This window comes from Equus quagga, chromosome 8, assembly GCF_021613505.1.
Source record: "Equus quagga isolate Etosha38 chromosome 8, UCLA_HA_Equagga_1.0, whole genome shotgun sequence".
Taxonomy (NCBI): Eukaryota; Metazoa; Chordata; class Mammalia; order Perissodactyla; family Equidae; genus Equus; species Equus quagga.
In genome coordinates, this window is record NC_060274.1 from 109,548,810 (window position 1) to 109,564,014 (window position 15,205).

The 15,205-nt window shown below is 39.6% G+C and overlaps 1 protein-coding gene across 1 annotated transcript in view; it reads right to left on the bottom strand.

Annotated features, from left to right (window-relative positions):
• Positions 1-21: 21 nt before the first annotated feature.
• The window catches only part of COPG2 (COPI coat complex subunit gamma 2), a 103,785-nt gene continuing 88,601 nt past the window's right edge, over positions 22-15,205 (bottom strand). Inside the window, exons 21-24 of the mRNA XM_046669477.1 lie at positions 2,269-2,366; positions 1,392-1,530; positions 1,007-1,105; positions 22-513 (exon numbers count right to left, since the gene is read on the bottom strand). Coding sequence (XP_046525433.1) covers positions 383-513; positions 1,007-1,105; positions 1,392-1,530; positions 2,269-2,366 — 467 coding nt within the window. The 3' untranslated portion in view covers positions 22-382. The remainder of the gene's footprint in view (positions 514-1,006; positions 1,106-1,391; positions 1,531-2,268; positions 2,367-15,205) is intronic.

The window sequence follows — 15,205 nt, forward strand, 5'->3', positions numbered from 1 at the left end:
ACAAAAGTGGACTCTGGCTTCCCCTCCCCCACCACCCCTCTGGGATAAGAGCTTTCCAACATTGCCAGGAGCTTTCAGACACACATTAAATTAAAGAATATAATGAAGTTAAGCAGCTGGGGTATAGGATAGTATTTGATTTTCAAGATCACCCAAAGCTGTACTATCAGACCAAAGTTGACCAAGTGTAATAAAAAGAAAAAGGGGGGAAAAAAAGACATGCACAACAACAGACATTTGCTTGATCTGTTGGCTCAGGGCCAAACAGCTAATTTGCTTCTCCAAAATGATTAATCTTTATGATTCTGGGAAATTCATGCCACTAGCCTAAAAGCCCACTGACAGTGAAGTGTACATCAATTTCATCTTGCCCAGTGAAAACTTATCCAACAGAAGCCAAGATAACATCTACAGGTGTTCCGTCTTTGCTTCTGACAGTCACCTGCATGGTCACTCCATCTGCCAAGGCCAGCCTGGACCTCACCAATAGATCATAGCCACCTCTGTATACACCTGAGAGGAAAGGTGAGGAGAACCAGATTAAAAACTCAAGAAAAGCTCTGAATAATGAAAGTTATCATGCTCTGCCTGCATTTCCTTTCTATTATTTTAGTTTTGCTTTTCTAGAGATTTGTGTTTATAGTAGGAATTGAATCCTACATACAAAATCTAAATAATCTTTTATATTCCCATAATACCAGGTACATAGAAGGTATTCAGTAATACTGATTTGGAGTACTCAAAGTGGGGGTCATGGTGGCACTGATATCTCTGGGCGAGATTTAAGTAAGTGTTTTAGGCCAAATGTACATCTTAAAAAGAACAAGTTAAGAAGAACATGCAAAAATTAAACATCTAAAACAAATTATTCGTTTTGATGGGGCTTCAAATTGTAACTCATATAATGGGATAATGGGACAATAGCAGGGCATGAGGTGTCCATGCACATCCCTTGCTATTAAACTTTGCAACAAAATAATGGGGAATTCTGATGGAAGTTTCTTACCTGCCAGATAGAGGGAATGGGAATTCTTGTTCTCAGGAACTTTGTCTGACCTCTCACATGGCTGCATGCCCAGAAAAGTGATGATGTTGTTGACAGCTTCTGTGTTGAGAAGATTGATGCAACAGTATCAGGAAAGGTCAGCACAGGGATCTGCCTCTACATGAGTATGTGCTGGGAGCTGGGGGGTAAAAGGGGTGGGTAGTAGTGTGTGGAGGGAGGCTTCTAGAAACTGGTTGACTCAGATCATGCAGACAGGGTCCTGGCCTTATAAGTGAAATAGTTTATGAAGTATTTAAAGAAAAGTTAGTTCTTCTGAAATAACAAATATGCCTATCAGGTTTTATACTGCTGTTAGGCAATATATTGATAGCAAAATTATTCTCACCTTCAAGAGTTTTGGTGGAACTGAGGGCAAAGGTCTCCTCTTTCTCAAAGGTATCTCCCACCTCTTCCCAGGCAGCAGCAAAGTTAGGCTTCACTACCTTCTGAATGTGGTCAGACACGGTCACTTCAAGATCCTCCAGCTAGTGAGTGACAAGCAAGCAGGAGTAAGTAAATGAAAGTCCCCTCAGTAGAGAACAAAGATGGAAGGGACTATCATTCTGTGTCTTATCTTCTGAGGGAGCCTAGGGAAAACTTTACTACCAAACTAGTTTAAGTTCTATAGTCTGCGTAAATTTAATGATGTAGGTCTTAGCAAAGGAAAGCAAGAAAATAGGACCTCTGGCAAGAGCCATCTTCAGATCAACATCTGCAGGCCTGGGTTACAAACCAGTCATGTTGTCACACCTTACCACTGAGTTCAGACCATGCAAGGCCTTCTGAACTCAGCAGTCACTAACAGGGGCATGCTTTTAAAACTTTTCCCTGCATTCTGTGAAGGCTTTCAGTCCATGATGTGGCTACAGTCTAAGCAAACTAAAAGCTGATAAAAAAAAAAAACCCCAATACTTTAAATAAAACCGATTTCAATGAAAATCATGTAATTATTTTCATCTCTTAATTATCTCTGTTATTAATAGACATAAAAAAGGTTGAGTTTGTTTCAATCAGTCATGAAGTGATAAATCTCAATTCTCTTAGGTATGATACACTCCCATTACAGAGGAGGATTAGTCCACATCCTCCTCAGTTGTAATCTGTTTGAGAAGAATAAAATTCCCTAAGTGCATGTCAGATGTTCCTAGAAAAATGTTCTCTCCAGGCTGAAGTCACTTAGTGGTGCAAGGGTGTCAAAGTGAGTCTGTGCAGGGGAGACTCACCACGTACTCATCATCATACCCCTCCTCAGCTGGAACCCCAGTGTCAGGGTCGCAGTCCCGGACAGTAAACTTCATGGTGCAGCTGAAGGTGCCTGCAACTGGAGGAGAAAGAGCAGGCAAGCCTGGGTTAGTGGATAGCACAAGCACGAAGTCTCCATCAGTGCTTAGGAAGCAGCATCTGCACTTGGCACTGGGTTCTATATTATGAAGTGAAACAAGCAGACTCTCTTTTCTAGGGTGGTAGTTCTCAAAAGCAGCCTGTAGGCTAGTCAAAAAGGAAGTCTCACGAAGTATGATTTTAAAAATCTATCCCCCACTTTGGGTTAGAATAGTATGGGGAAAGATGACAAAGGCAAAACTCTATTTTTATTTTGGGATAAAGAAAGCAACAGGGGAGATGTTTTTAGGGGCTTTTTGCCATTACTGTCAAAAGGGTCTACATGTTGAAAAATCTAAGAGCACAACTACTTTAGGAGCTGACAAAGCATAAAATACCAGTGGTAAAAAGCACGCAGATCATTAAATTAACACTGACTCAAGTACATCAGAGTCTCAATGTTATCTTTAGATTGTGGACTGACATTGAGTCCACAGATCACCAGAATGAACTTGGTTTATGTCAACTTTCAACCTGCAGTGAGTGGGTCAGTAATGAAGTTCTAGTATGGGTAAAGTCAGTGTCTCAAAATGGAAAAGCAAGTGGGCAATTAGATGATGTGAGATGACTGGTAGAAGTAATGAGAAATACAGGGGGGGCACATTTTTGGAAAGTGAAGTCTTCATGAAAAAGACAGGATTTTCTGAACCGTCTGAAGGAGGGGATTCATTAAGCATGGATGAAGAAAATGCATTGAGGCTCTAATCAATGGTCTGGAAAAGGCTTATAGGTAGAAAAAGTATTAGAAATTGGGGAGTTAGAAAGTTATTTGGGGGGTAGGCAAGGACGGGAAAAAAGACTCAGATATAAAGACCAGTTATGACAGGTTGGGTAGTAAGACTTTCATCTGCTCAGTCATGTCTTTAAACTCCCTCCCTCCATTCCATCCAAACATGTAGTAACTATCAGTACATGTTGACATTACATGTAAAAGTGTAAACTAATGTGCTTAGACCCTTAGATAAAAAGATGACTGAGACATGACCTCTTTCTCCAAGAGCTGACTGTTGAGGAGTTAAGAGTGTGTGTGTGTATGTGTGATCTATCTGTGTACCTATGACGTTGCAACTCAATGCCATAGGTTCTTTAATAAAAGTTTTAATAGAGGGCTGTGTGTGAGTGCAGGATTAACAGCCTGGGAAAAATCTTAAAAAATTTGAAAGGATATAACTTTTTAATTGGATCTCAAAAGATGTCAAAGAGCTTTGGGAAGCTGAGGAAGGTATATGAGCAGAAGGAAAGAGGCCAGAAAGGCCATGGGGTAGTTGGAAACAATAAGAGATATGCTAATGCACAGGTTCTGAGAAGAGAATTTGTTTAGGAATAAAATTGAAATACATACTTCAAATGAAGGGGACTAGATATTTTCCAGCAGGGTCTGGTGAGCTGAGGCAGTCAAGAGATTGAAAGGTTAGAGATACTTAAAGCCAGTGCTGGGAATCCTATGAAGACTATGTTTGAATTCAGAGAGCAAATAAATTGAATAGAGTCTGTTGAAAATAGATCATGGTAGTGGGGCGACCCGTATAGGAAAGAGTATACCATCAAGACTACAGAATCTATTTCCAGTACATTAGGGGGTTGATGAAAGAATGATTGTGGTTAAATTAAGCTAGAGTTTTTGGCTGGAGGAAGGGAGAGGAAAAAAGAAAAAAAGCAGAAGTTAACACAAACTCAGAATGGGTCAGTTGAGGTATTAAAAAAAAAAAGAAAAACACCAAGAGATAAGGGATTATAGTAGAGACAAGGTCATGATCAAATAAGAATGGAGAGACAGGATAGACACTAAGTTAAAGAAGAAGATATGAACCCCAGCTTGGTTCTCATTAAGCAGGGAGGCTACAGGCAAATGAGGAAGAGGAGTAAGGAGAGATAGGAACAGTGGTAGAGCACAGATTGGGGCAAACTGGTTGAATTTTATGTATAAGTAAAGACAGAAGACACTTATTTACGTAGAAGTAAGTGATACAGAGAAATGGATTAAGGAAGCAAATAGCAAGGGTATTAGTAGAGACAATGTTCCTGAAATTTGGCAAATTTTTAATTAAATGGTTTCGTTGATACAGTGAGAGGTTACAAGGAATCCAAGGTGAACTCCAGTAAAAACCACTGGCAGCAGTCCGTGACTGTTGCTAGAGTGGATGACTAAAACTGAGTGATGAGGAGAGGAGGTGAGAGGGGGCCTTTCCATGGCAAGAGAACAATACTGAATCCATTGCCATAATAAGAAGATGAGAGCTTCTTGAACAAAGCAAGGCAGATAACCAAAGGGAATAAGAGAAGAAGGCCTGTTCTCAGAAATGAGTCTCATCTTGTGAGGACTGATTGAAAATGAGAGAGAAAACACAAAATTAGAGAAAAGATGGATGTTGGAAGCTAAGTAAGGAGAGATGTTTGAGTTAGCTTAGGGTACAGGGCATGCAGCATGGCTAACAGCGAGTGGGAAATTTGGTGGGGACTTGCCAGGTCCCAACCACTGGAGGGGAGACTGTGACTAAATAAGAAACGGGGAAGCTTTGTTGGAATAATAATTTTTAAAAAAGAATGTTAGTGGGGCAAAAATTAGAAAGGAGGTAAAAGGGACCTGAAACAGGTTAATTGCAGCAACCCATCAGGTCTGGACTGAACTGAGAAGGAATGGATGAGGTATAGTGTGTAGGAAATCAAGGAAGATGAAAGTGAGTAGAGCAGTGAGTGCCTAAAATGAGGAGTATATACCAGGAAAGAATGTTGACTCCATGGGAATGCTGTACACATGGCAAGGAGGGATGCTGAAGATAAGGTTTTTCCCTAGGACAAATAGGAGCAAAGAAGGAAAGGTACAGAAATGCAACATTAAGGTTGCCCTCAGATGCAAAAGAGTCACTAAGGAATGACAGACATCAACTGGAAGGATAAGACAGCATTCTTGGGCCAAAAGTCATGACACAACAAGAAAGAAAAGAAAGCCTGGAGGCAAAGAAAAGGAAATACTATATAGTGGAGGGCCTACAAGGCAGAGTAGGTGTGGAATAAAGATCCAGGATGGGGGATCCTGTGAGAGCTCAAAACAAGGTCCACTTGGTCACATTTGGGGTGCAAGACCACACTGCAATGAGAAGTGTAAAGAAAGTGTGAGGAGCAAGGACTTGAGTAGGAGGCAGTAGTAGACCAGCCCTTGAAGCACCAATTTGGAGGGAAATTGTTAATTAAAGGACTTGGGTGATAAGAAAGTTTATAAGGAAGCTGATTAAGATGAATGCTGATAAAAAGCTATTGCTGGCAACTTTAGAGATACTAGGCTTGACTTGGTAGGGGGTGTGAATAGGTGGTTTGTCCAGAGAATAGATTATTGTATTAGATGGGGAATGGGGAAAGATGATGAGGGAAGTACATATGAAGAGAAGTTTCTGCATTCATTCCTCCTGAAGAGAGATGGTAAGTGAAAGAATGACTGCTAGTTAAGACATCGTAGACTACTGCATAGTGTGCAGGAAAGTTGGCTGCCACGTACCTTGCCATGTGAGGATTGGTGATAGACATTTCCTAGGGAGATGTGTATGAAAATATGGAGGAGAGAGAGAAGATGGAGGGTAGAAGCTAAGAACACAGAGAAGACAGAGGATTTAAGCTGCGGTGCAGAATATAAGGTGAGTAGGGAAGGGCATTAAACAGGGCCAGAATAAGGAACACTGGAAAATGGCAGAGTTGCATATTAAGTAGAGAAATGTGAATTAAGCTAGATTACAACCAAAGGAGAGAGAATGTGAAGAGTAAGTGGTTAAATAAGAATTGGTGTTATGAGGAAGTGCCCTCTGGGAGTCTTATTTGAAGCAACAAATATGACCATGAGAGTGAAAAGTTAAAGAGTCTGCATGGGGTGGATCTGAGTCATAGACAATGGCAGGAATCCTACGAAGGTCTGGATTGAACTGAGAGTGCAGTTGTACTTAGAATAGTGTGGAGGAAACAAGGAAGATGAAAGGAAAGACTACTGAATCCATGAGAAATAATGTAAAGATGGTAGCTAAAAACAAGTGACTGTGTAGGTAACCCGGTGTTTATCTATAGTCAATCCAGGAAAAGAGTTGGAAGAGCCTGATGAAGAGATGGGGTTACTTGAAGATTGGCAGGTATTGACAGGAAAGATATGGCACCATACTTGTACCAAAGATCATGATTAAATAAGAAAGAAGATACTGGAAACTACGTAAAGGGAGTACTATATAAAGAATAGTTGAGAGTAGGTGGAGTGGCATGGGTGGAGAGGATGAGGAATAGTTTCCCAGAATGGGAAATCCTGTGAGATCTTATAATGGGTCTATCTGGCCAAATGTTGGGCCTTACTGCCAGACTTTGAAAAGCAGTATATTTAAGGGGAGAAGAACAGGGTCTGAAAAGTAATGGGTAATTTTGGTGGGAAGTTTTAATTAGGAGGATTAGAAGGAGATGGATTAAGATGAACCCTGATATAAAGCCAGGGCAGCAACCTTAAAGATGCCAGAATAGATCTCTGAGTAGTTTGTCTGTAGCATGGATGACTAATACTGGGAGATGAGTGGCCAGAGATCATGTTGGGAACCCAACTCAAGAGTTAAACTTCATTTGTTATTTCCATGTGTAGATGGTAGATGAAAATTATACTATATGTAGTTGAGATATGGGAGGGCAAACCACCAAAGGGAGATACAAATGAATACCATGTAAGTACGACATTAAAGTTAGTCTTAGAATTTACTCCATCATGTGAAGATTTTCTGAGAGACAGCTATTGGGGAGAGAACCTAGCTAAGGAGAGCTATTCAGGAGGAGACTGAGTCCATGTGAATGAAATATAGATGGTAGATAAACGAAGAAGGGAGGCTGGAGATGAGGTAGCATATTTCTTTAGGGCAAAATAGGTAATAAGAGGAGAAGGAATGGGAGAGCAATGTTACAGTTGCCCTAGACTGGAAGGTCATTTGAAGAATGGCAGGTACTGACTGAAGGAGAAGGCCCCATACTTGAGCCAAAAGGCACGAAAGGAGAGAGTTAAGGCCAAGAGGTGCACTGAATAGAGAGCGATTCTGAGTGGGTGGCATGGTGATAAGAAAACCCACATGCACCATAAAGGTGCCCAGAATGAGGAACCCTGTCAGATATGAGAATGGGCCTTATTGGTCAAATATTAGCCAGATTTCAATGACTAGTATATATAATGGGAGATAAATAAAGGCCTGAAAAGGAACGATAGTCAGTAGCAGACTCACTCTTGATGCCTTGAGGGGACATTTTTAATTAAAGGGCTTGGTTGAGGGGGAAGTTTAGAACAGTGCTTCATAAAATGTGTTCTATCACTGCTACCTAGGGATTAGTTAGAAATACAAATTCTTGGGCCCCACCAGACCTACTGAATCAGAAACTTGGGGCGGGCCCAGCAGTTTGTGTTTTAACAAGCTGAAGTTTTAGAACCACTGCTTTAGACAAAGGCAGATTAAGAGTAATTCTGATAAAAAGTCTTTGCTAGCAACCAGTCGTTTTTGGATTAGCTGAAACTTAGAGAAGCAACTGAGGAGACTTGTATGAGAGGAGAGCAGATAAGGAGAGACTGGAGGCTGAAAAGGAAAGGGGCATATGAATTAGGCGGGGGTGGGGACTTGTAGGACAGTAACATGGCCAAAGGGTAAAGGTGTTAAGGAGTGCTAGAATGAGGAAGACTGGACAGGGGAGAGTAAAACTTGGATAGAGTGAGTTTATGTTAATCCAGAGAGAAGAAGTAGGGAATGTGGCTAAATAAGAATTGAGGTTATAGGAGGGAACTGTTCAGGAAACTTCATGGAAGAGGGAGGGTAGAGAGAGGCTATGTGGGACCTATAATCCAGTCTGGAGAGTCTGAACAGTGCGTGCTGAATATGAGGTGTTTGTTTATCCAGAAGAGACCACTGAATTTATGGGAAGGATATGCACATAGTCTCTGAATGAAGGAGGGATGCTGAATATAAGGTAGAGTTTTTATAAGGCAAAATAAAGAAAAGAGTAAAATAGCAAAGTTAAATCTGCACCAGATGAGAAGGTATCACTTAATATTGATGTAGAAATTGTCCTTGATTCTATACTTGGGCCAAAGGTCATGATGGAAAAGGAAGAAGACAGGTTAGAAGCTATCTAAGGGAAAGTCTTGTCTAAAGAGTAGAAAATTGGTTTTGAGAGGCGAGAGTAGGGATCAGGAGTGGAGGAAACCTCAAAAAGAACATGCATTCATCACTATGAAAGGTTAAGCTATACAGGGAACTCTCCAAAGGGGAATTGGAAAGAATGTCCTATAAGAGGGATGTTAAAGACATACTCAGAAATTACGGAAACATATTAGGATTTGCAGAAAGTGAGAGAAGCAACTGAGGAGACTTGTATGAAAAATAGCAAAGAAGGAGAGTGCAAAAGATGGAGGCTAGAAGCTAAATAAGGAGAGGGGATGTGAATTAGGCTAGGGTGCAGAACATGCAGTGTAGAAAAATAAATATGGAAGGGCATTTAAAGGGGGCTAAATGAGAACATAGGAAATGGGAGTTGGAAATTTGTCAGAGTTCTGTATTAATAAGGAGGGAGAGTGAGGTAAAAATGTAGCAAAGTAAGAATTGGAGTATGAGTTTTTGCTGACCAGGATCCTTTGTTGGAAAAATACTGCAAGTAATGGGTATGGTCAATATGGTGAAGGTCAGAAATAGGCTAAGTGGGATGGGCATAAAAGGCAGGCCAGCGGCAGGAATCCTATTGAAGTTTATGCTGAACTGAGAGTACAAACGAATGCAGTAAGGAACACAGGACATGAGGGGAGATGGCGGTGGGTGGAGCAGTGAGTACCCAACATGAGGGGAATATCTATCCTGAAGAGACAACTGGATCTGTAAGAATGATGTGTATGTAGGTGGTAGCTGACAGAAGAAGGGACAAAGAAGATAGGCAGCATGTTTCTCTGGGGCAAAACAGGGAATAAGGAGGAAAGAAATGGAAGAGCAAAGGGAAGATTCCTGCAGATGTGAGGGGATGATTTTAAGAATGGCAGATATTGACTGGTGGGTTATGGCACCATACTTAGACCAACGTTATGATGGAATAAGAAGGAAGAGAGAGTCTGATGGTTGAGAGAAGAACCATGGTATGAATCAGAGAAGAGTTAAGAATAAATGGAGAGGCAACAGTGCAGAGTAAGTGTATAACAAAGACACCTACAGTGGAGATCTTGAAATGGGCCTAGTTGGTCAAATTGTTTGGGAAGGCCCAATGGTAACAAGTGATCTATCTAATAGAGTTTCAAGGACCTGGATAAGGAAGGGGAATGAGAAAGTAGACTACCTGTTAAGGCTGTGGGTAGAAATTTTTAATTAAAAATTTGGTTAAGAGGAAAGTTTAAAGGAGTTTTATTAAGATAAATTCTTCTAAAAAGACATTGCTAGCAACCTTAAAATACATCAGGATTGACCAGTTAGGGAGCATGAGTAAGTGGTTTGTCTATAGAGAAGATTATTTGACTTTCTTGAGAAGTGGTTGGGAATCATGAGGGAAGTAAACTTCAGGAGAAGAATACTGTATCTATTGCCCTGATATAGTGATAGTAGCTGAAATGATATGGTATGAAAGCATAGAGCATAAAAGAATAAGAAAGAAGAAGAGGGTTTTAATCTAAGTGATGGGAGCATTGCATGAATTAGAGCGGGTATCTCAATGGTCAGAGTGGCAAAAAGGCAAATAAGATGTGGATTAAAGTCACCCAGAATGTAGCAATCTGTAGATCTCAGAAGGGGTCTAAATGGTTACAGTGTTTGGTGTTGAAGAGTGGTGTATATAATGAGAGACATCAAGGCCTGCATATGAATAGGAGTCAGAAAGTAGATTAGCTCTTGAAGTCTTGATGGGAAAAAATTTAAAAAATATACACAATTTATATATATGTTTAAAACCCTCAAAGATAGCATTACATATTATTTATGGATATGTAAATATTTATTAAAATTATAAAAATATCTGTGAGGATAGGTATCAAATTATGTAGTGATTCTTCTTTTCAGGGTGAGGTAAATGATTCCGGAGTAGTACAGAGGAGGTGGTACAGAAGAAGACTCAATTATATGTGCAATATTTTATTTCTTTAAAAAAATCTCAAATACTACATAAAGTTAAGATATGAAGTGGGATAGTGCGTGTATGAATTTTGGGGGGATGGAACATTTTAATTAAAGGGCTTGGTTAAAAAGAAAGGTTAGGGTGGAAGATTAGGATGAATCAGATGAATTTTGATAAAAAGCCATTGATAGCAACCTGAAAGACAATGGTTTGACCAACTAGAGAGTGTGGGTGGGTGGTTTATCAGGGGAGAGGGTAATGTGTATTTTGTAAGAAGTGGGTGGGTATTGTTATGGGGGTATACCTCAAGAGGACATCTCAAGAGAAGAATAATGTATCTATCACTATTATAGAGATGGAAGCTGAAAATATTATAGATGTTAATGTATATGTAAGAGCAAATAAAAGAAATCAGGCAGAACTTGTATGATGTTAAAGTCTGCTCAGAAATTAAAGTATTATGTTAGAATTGGCTGTAAGTAAGAAAAACTATTGAGACATTTATTTAAAAAAAGAGAAGGAAAAAGGTAGAGAAAAATTGGGGCTGAACTCTAAGTAAGGAGAGGGAGTGTAGGACCTAGCTGTGGTGCAGACAATGCAGTTTTGTAAAATGTTAAACAAGAAGGGCATTATACAGGGCCAGGGTGAGGAACACTGAGAGATAGGAGAATTGGAAGTTCAGAGAAAAATTCTATGTTAAGCCAGATACCTACCAGTGGAGGAAAGAGAGAGGTGAGAATGTGGATGAATAAGAATTGGAGTATGATATGTTGCTGCCCAGAAAGCTTTATTGGAGAAAGATTTGAAGCCATCAGTATAGTCAATGGAATGGCAGATTAGAGAGCCGTTAAATGTGATGGACTTAAAATGGGCCAGAGCAGGAATCCTAGGAAAGTCCAGACTGAATGGATGGCAGAAAAAGACTCAGTAAAGAGTGTAGGAAATAAGGAAGATGGAAGAAGGTTGAATTGTGAGTGATGAATATCAAAAGTATACATATCCAGAAGAGATGATTAGATTCACTGAAATGGTAAAATGGAAAGAAGAAGGAATGTTGGAAGACATGTAGGGAGTTTGGAGCAAAAAAATAGGAATAGAAGAGCAATATTCAAATTGCCTTCAGATGGAAAGATATTATTTGAATAGTCATAGACATTGATGGGAGAAATGGCTATTGCTACATACTTAGGCCAAAGGACATGATAGAAAACAGAGGATGGCAAGTAAATAAAGGGGCATTGTATGAATTTGAGAGCAATTTTGAGTAGATGTAATGGCAACAAGACACATCAGGTGTGAATGAAAGTAATACACAGCTGTCAGATCTCAGAACTGTGCATAAAATAGGAGAGGATCCAGGACCTGAAAGAGAAGAGGAATTGGGTAGGCTGGCTCTTGAAGTCTTAGTGGGAAATTTATGACTGAGGTGATAGTGCGCTAGGAAAGGTTAGAGGGAGATGGATTAAGATAAACCCCAATAAGAAGCCATTGGTGGAAACTTCAAAAACATCACCACTGATCTTTTAGAAGGTGTGGATTGGATGCTTTTGCTGTAGAATAAATGAATGCTATTGGTTGAGGAATGGTTGAGGATCATAATGAGGTAAACCTCAAGAGAATAATCGTGCATTCATTGATATGATATAGAGTCAGTGGGTAAAAGATATGTAGAATGTTTAAGATCTGGCAGGGCAAATACTCAAAAGGAGTATGGAAGACCTGCCAATTACTATGATGTTAAATTTATCAAGAAGTTAAGGAATTATACTAGGACTGGCTGAAAGTGTGAGAGAAGCAACTGAAAAGACTTGTATAAAATAAAAAAAAAGAGGAAAGGGGAAAGGAGAGAGTATGCTGGTTGGAGAGGGGATGTATGAATCAGGCTGGGTTTGGAATATGCAGGATGCAAAATGGCAAATATTGCTGAGACCAGAATGAGGACTGCAGGTATCACCAGCTATCTACTCATTTAATCAAAATACTTGTTAACATGAAAAGTTTTTCTCCATATATCTCCATGTGTTTGGGAAGCTTGGTACAGTGAGTTAACATTCTTGTGCTAGCAAAAACTTTTACTTTCCAACAAGTCTGTTTGGGATTGTATATGTTTGCTGTGGTCATACTTCTTCTGCTGATAGGCTTCCTACCTAAGCTCAAGGTGTTTAAAAGTGTTGTGCGTTATTCCCACCACCTTCCCTGCAATGTGTGTGGAACGGCTCAAGCAATTCAACAATTGGTAAGTAAATGTTTCTAAAAAGTTTCTTATTTATATATTTCATTTAAAAAAATGTATATGCATTTGTTATTTATCTTGAAGACTTTTCATTATTCCTTGCAGTGTAGCGGGAGAATGCAGTTACAGTCTTATATCATAGTATGGGATCATTTTGTACTACGTATAAACATGTACACTAATGAATGAATTCTATGTTAAATATAGTTGTCCTTTAAAATGTTTATATAAAAGAAATGCTTCAAAGTTTTTATAATAGTATTTTTGTGATGGGTGAGAAAATATGTTGGATTTTTTTAAAGGGAGATGGTTGAAGGCCTTTTCAAATTTAAGATATTGTAGTATAAGTATTTACTAACAAAAATTGTTATTCAGCATATTTTAAACAAAGGATAATGAAAATTGCTTGTACTTATAAAGCAGTTGGGTCAGGAAGAGAACTGGGTGGTGAGGCATTTCTTAAAGGAAGACGGGGCGGGGAAGATAAAGAGATAAGTGAAAATAAGACATATGAGGGACAGTCTCCAGGAAAATGTGTTTGCATAAAAAGTGGGGTTGATAGAAAGGTTAGAGACAGGTTCAGTGAAGTGGACGTGAAACAAGGCAAGTTTCAGGGATCCTATCAAGGAATAAATAGAAAACCAAAGCAGTTCAGCAAAATATGTGGGAAAGAAGAAATATGGAAATGGATTGAGCAATGAATGTAGAAGAAAAAGAGGAACCAAAGAGGAAGGTATTAGTGAGTGTATGAGAATGATACATACTTGGTATATGGATGGTTAAAAAAAAGCAGAATAGGAAAAAAAGGACAAACAAGAAGATGGGTGGAAAAGAAAAGTTTACCTTTAGATTGTAAAGGTCATGTAAGGAATGACATATTGAAAAACAAGATTGGGCAGTATAATTGTATCTAATGGAACAAGGAAGACTATGGATGACAGAAACAAAGAGAAAAGAGCCCTATGAGGATTAGACAACATTTCAGGGTAACTACAGTAAATATAAGGTAAAACAACTTCACAGTAAGGAGACCCAGAAACCTGAGGGCCACAGAAGTAGTGCATAAATCAAGGACATGGATATAGGATTAAAGACTGGCCAAAGGTATTGAACAAAGTGAAGGCAGGACAGAAATAAGTCAGAAAGCAACTATATGCATTAGAATGGAATATTAGAAAAAGACAAAGTGGAAAAGATAGATTGAGTTCTATATTTAATCAAATTACAGACAAAGGAGTGGAAAAAGTTCAGAAATGGATAGAGGAATTGAGGTGACATGGGGCAATGGGTGACAAGGAATGGAATTGAGAAGTGCACATCTGTAACTGGAAAAGATTTCTAACTTTGTCAGAAAAAATGTATTAGACAAATTATGAAATGGGGAAATGATGGGGCGAAGGGGCTTAAATATGGTAGAGAAGAAAAAGAGAGGTACAGAATAGATATGCAAAACTAGAGTTACACACAGGAATAAGAGAGTCCTTGAGAAAAAACAAAAATCAGACAAAAATGTCCTCAATAATAATGGAAATAACAGAGGGAAAGAGGACAGGAAAATTGCATGCATTATACCATATACAGAGACAATGAAAAATCAGAGTGCAGCAGGGCAATGCGTGAGGGGGATGACAGCAAACAGTGTATAAATTAAGGTGGTGAGACAGAGGGTCTTGCCAAATTTGTCAAAGTATGTAAATGTGAAAAATAGAAAATATTAATGAGAAAATAGAAAATATTGAATGGGGATGAGAGGGAAATCAGATGATAAGATTAAGAGTATATGTACTTTTCCAGAGGTGAGTTCAGGAAGGTGCCAAGTTTTCGACAAGATCTAGAAGCGATGACAATTAAGACTCTTGAACTGAAAGGAGTAGAGGAATAAGTGATGAGAGTAAAAGGTTAGAGTGTGTCCTGTGTAATATTGAATATGGAAAAGATTGAGTGCTTCAGTGAATAGATTTGAAAAATTCTAATCAAGAAAAGTAAACACTAAGAACTTGGGAAGGAAATAAAATGAAACAGTGGAATGAGGGATGCATGGAAGAAAAACATAACTAAAAAAAAAGAATATAACATCAAGAGTACTGATTCGGGATAAAGAGGCAAGATAAAGAAAAGAAAGCAAAGTAATACTCTAGAAGTAAACTGGGGATTCAGTCATGTGGGGTGTGAGTAACTGATTATGGAAAGGCAGGTGGTGGTGCCAAGAGGACAGCGCTGGGCTGATGGCAGCGTGGGGGCATTGCTGGGGTCTTTGAGGCACAATCAAGCGTCAGTGGCAACCCACGGAAGGCTAGAGGCGCCCACGGGGAGAGTGCAGCCCAGGGAGGCAGGTGGGGCTTCCACAACAGTGATTCATCTCGGGGGTGGGGGGGGGGGGATTTCACCCGAGGCAGGGGGCTGCGGGCATGGACCCCAAGGGAGACAGCAGATGGCTTCTGGAGTGAACGCGGCCCGCTGAGGGGATG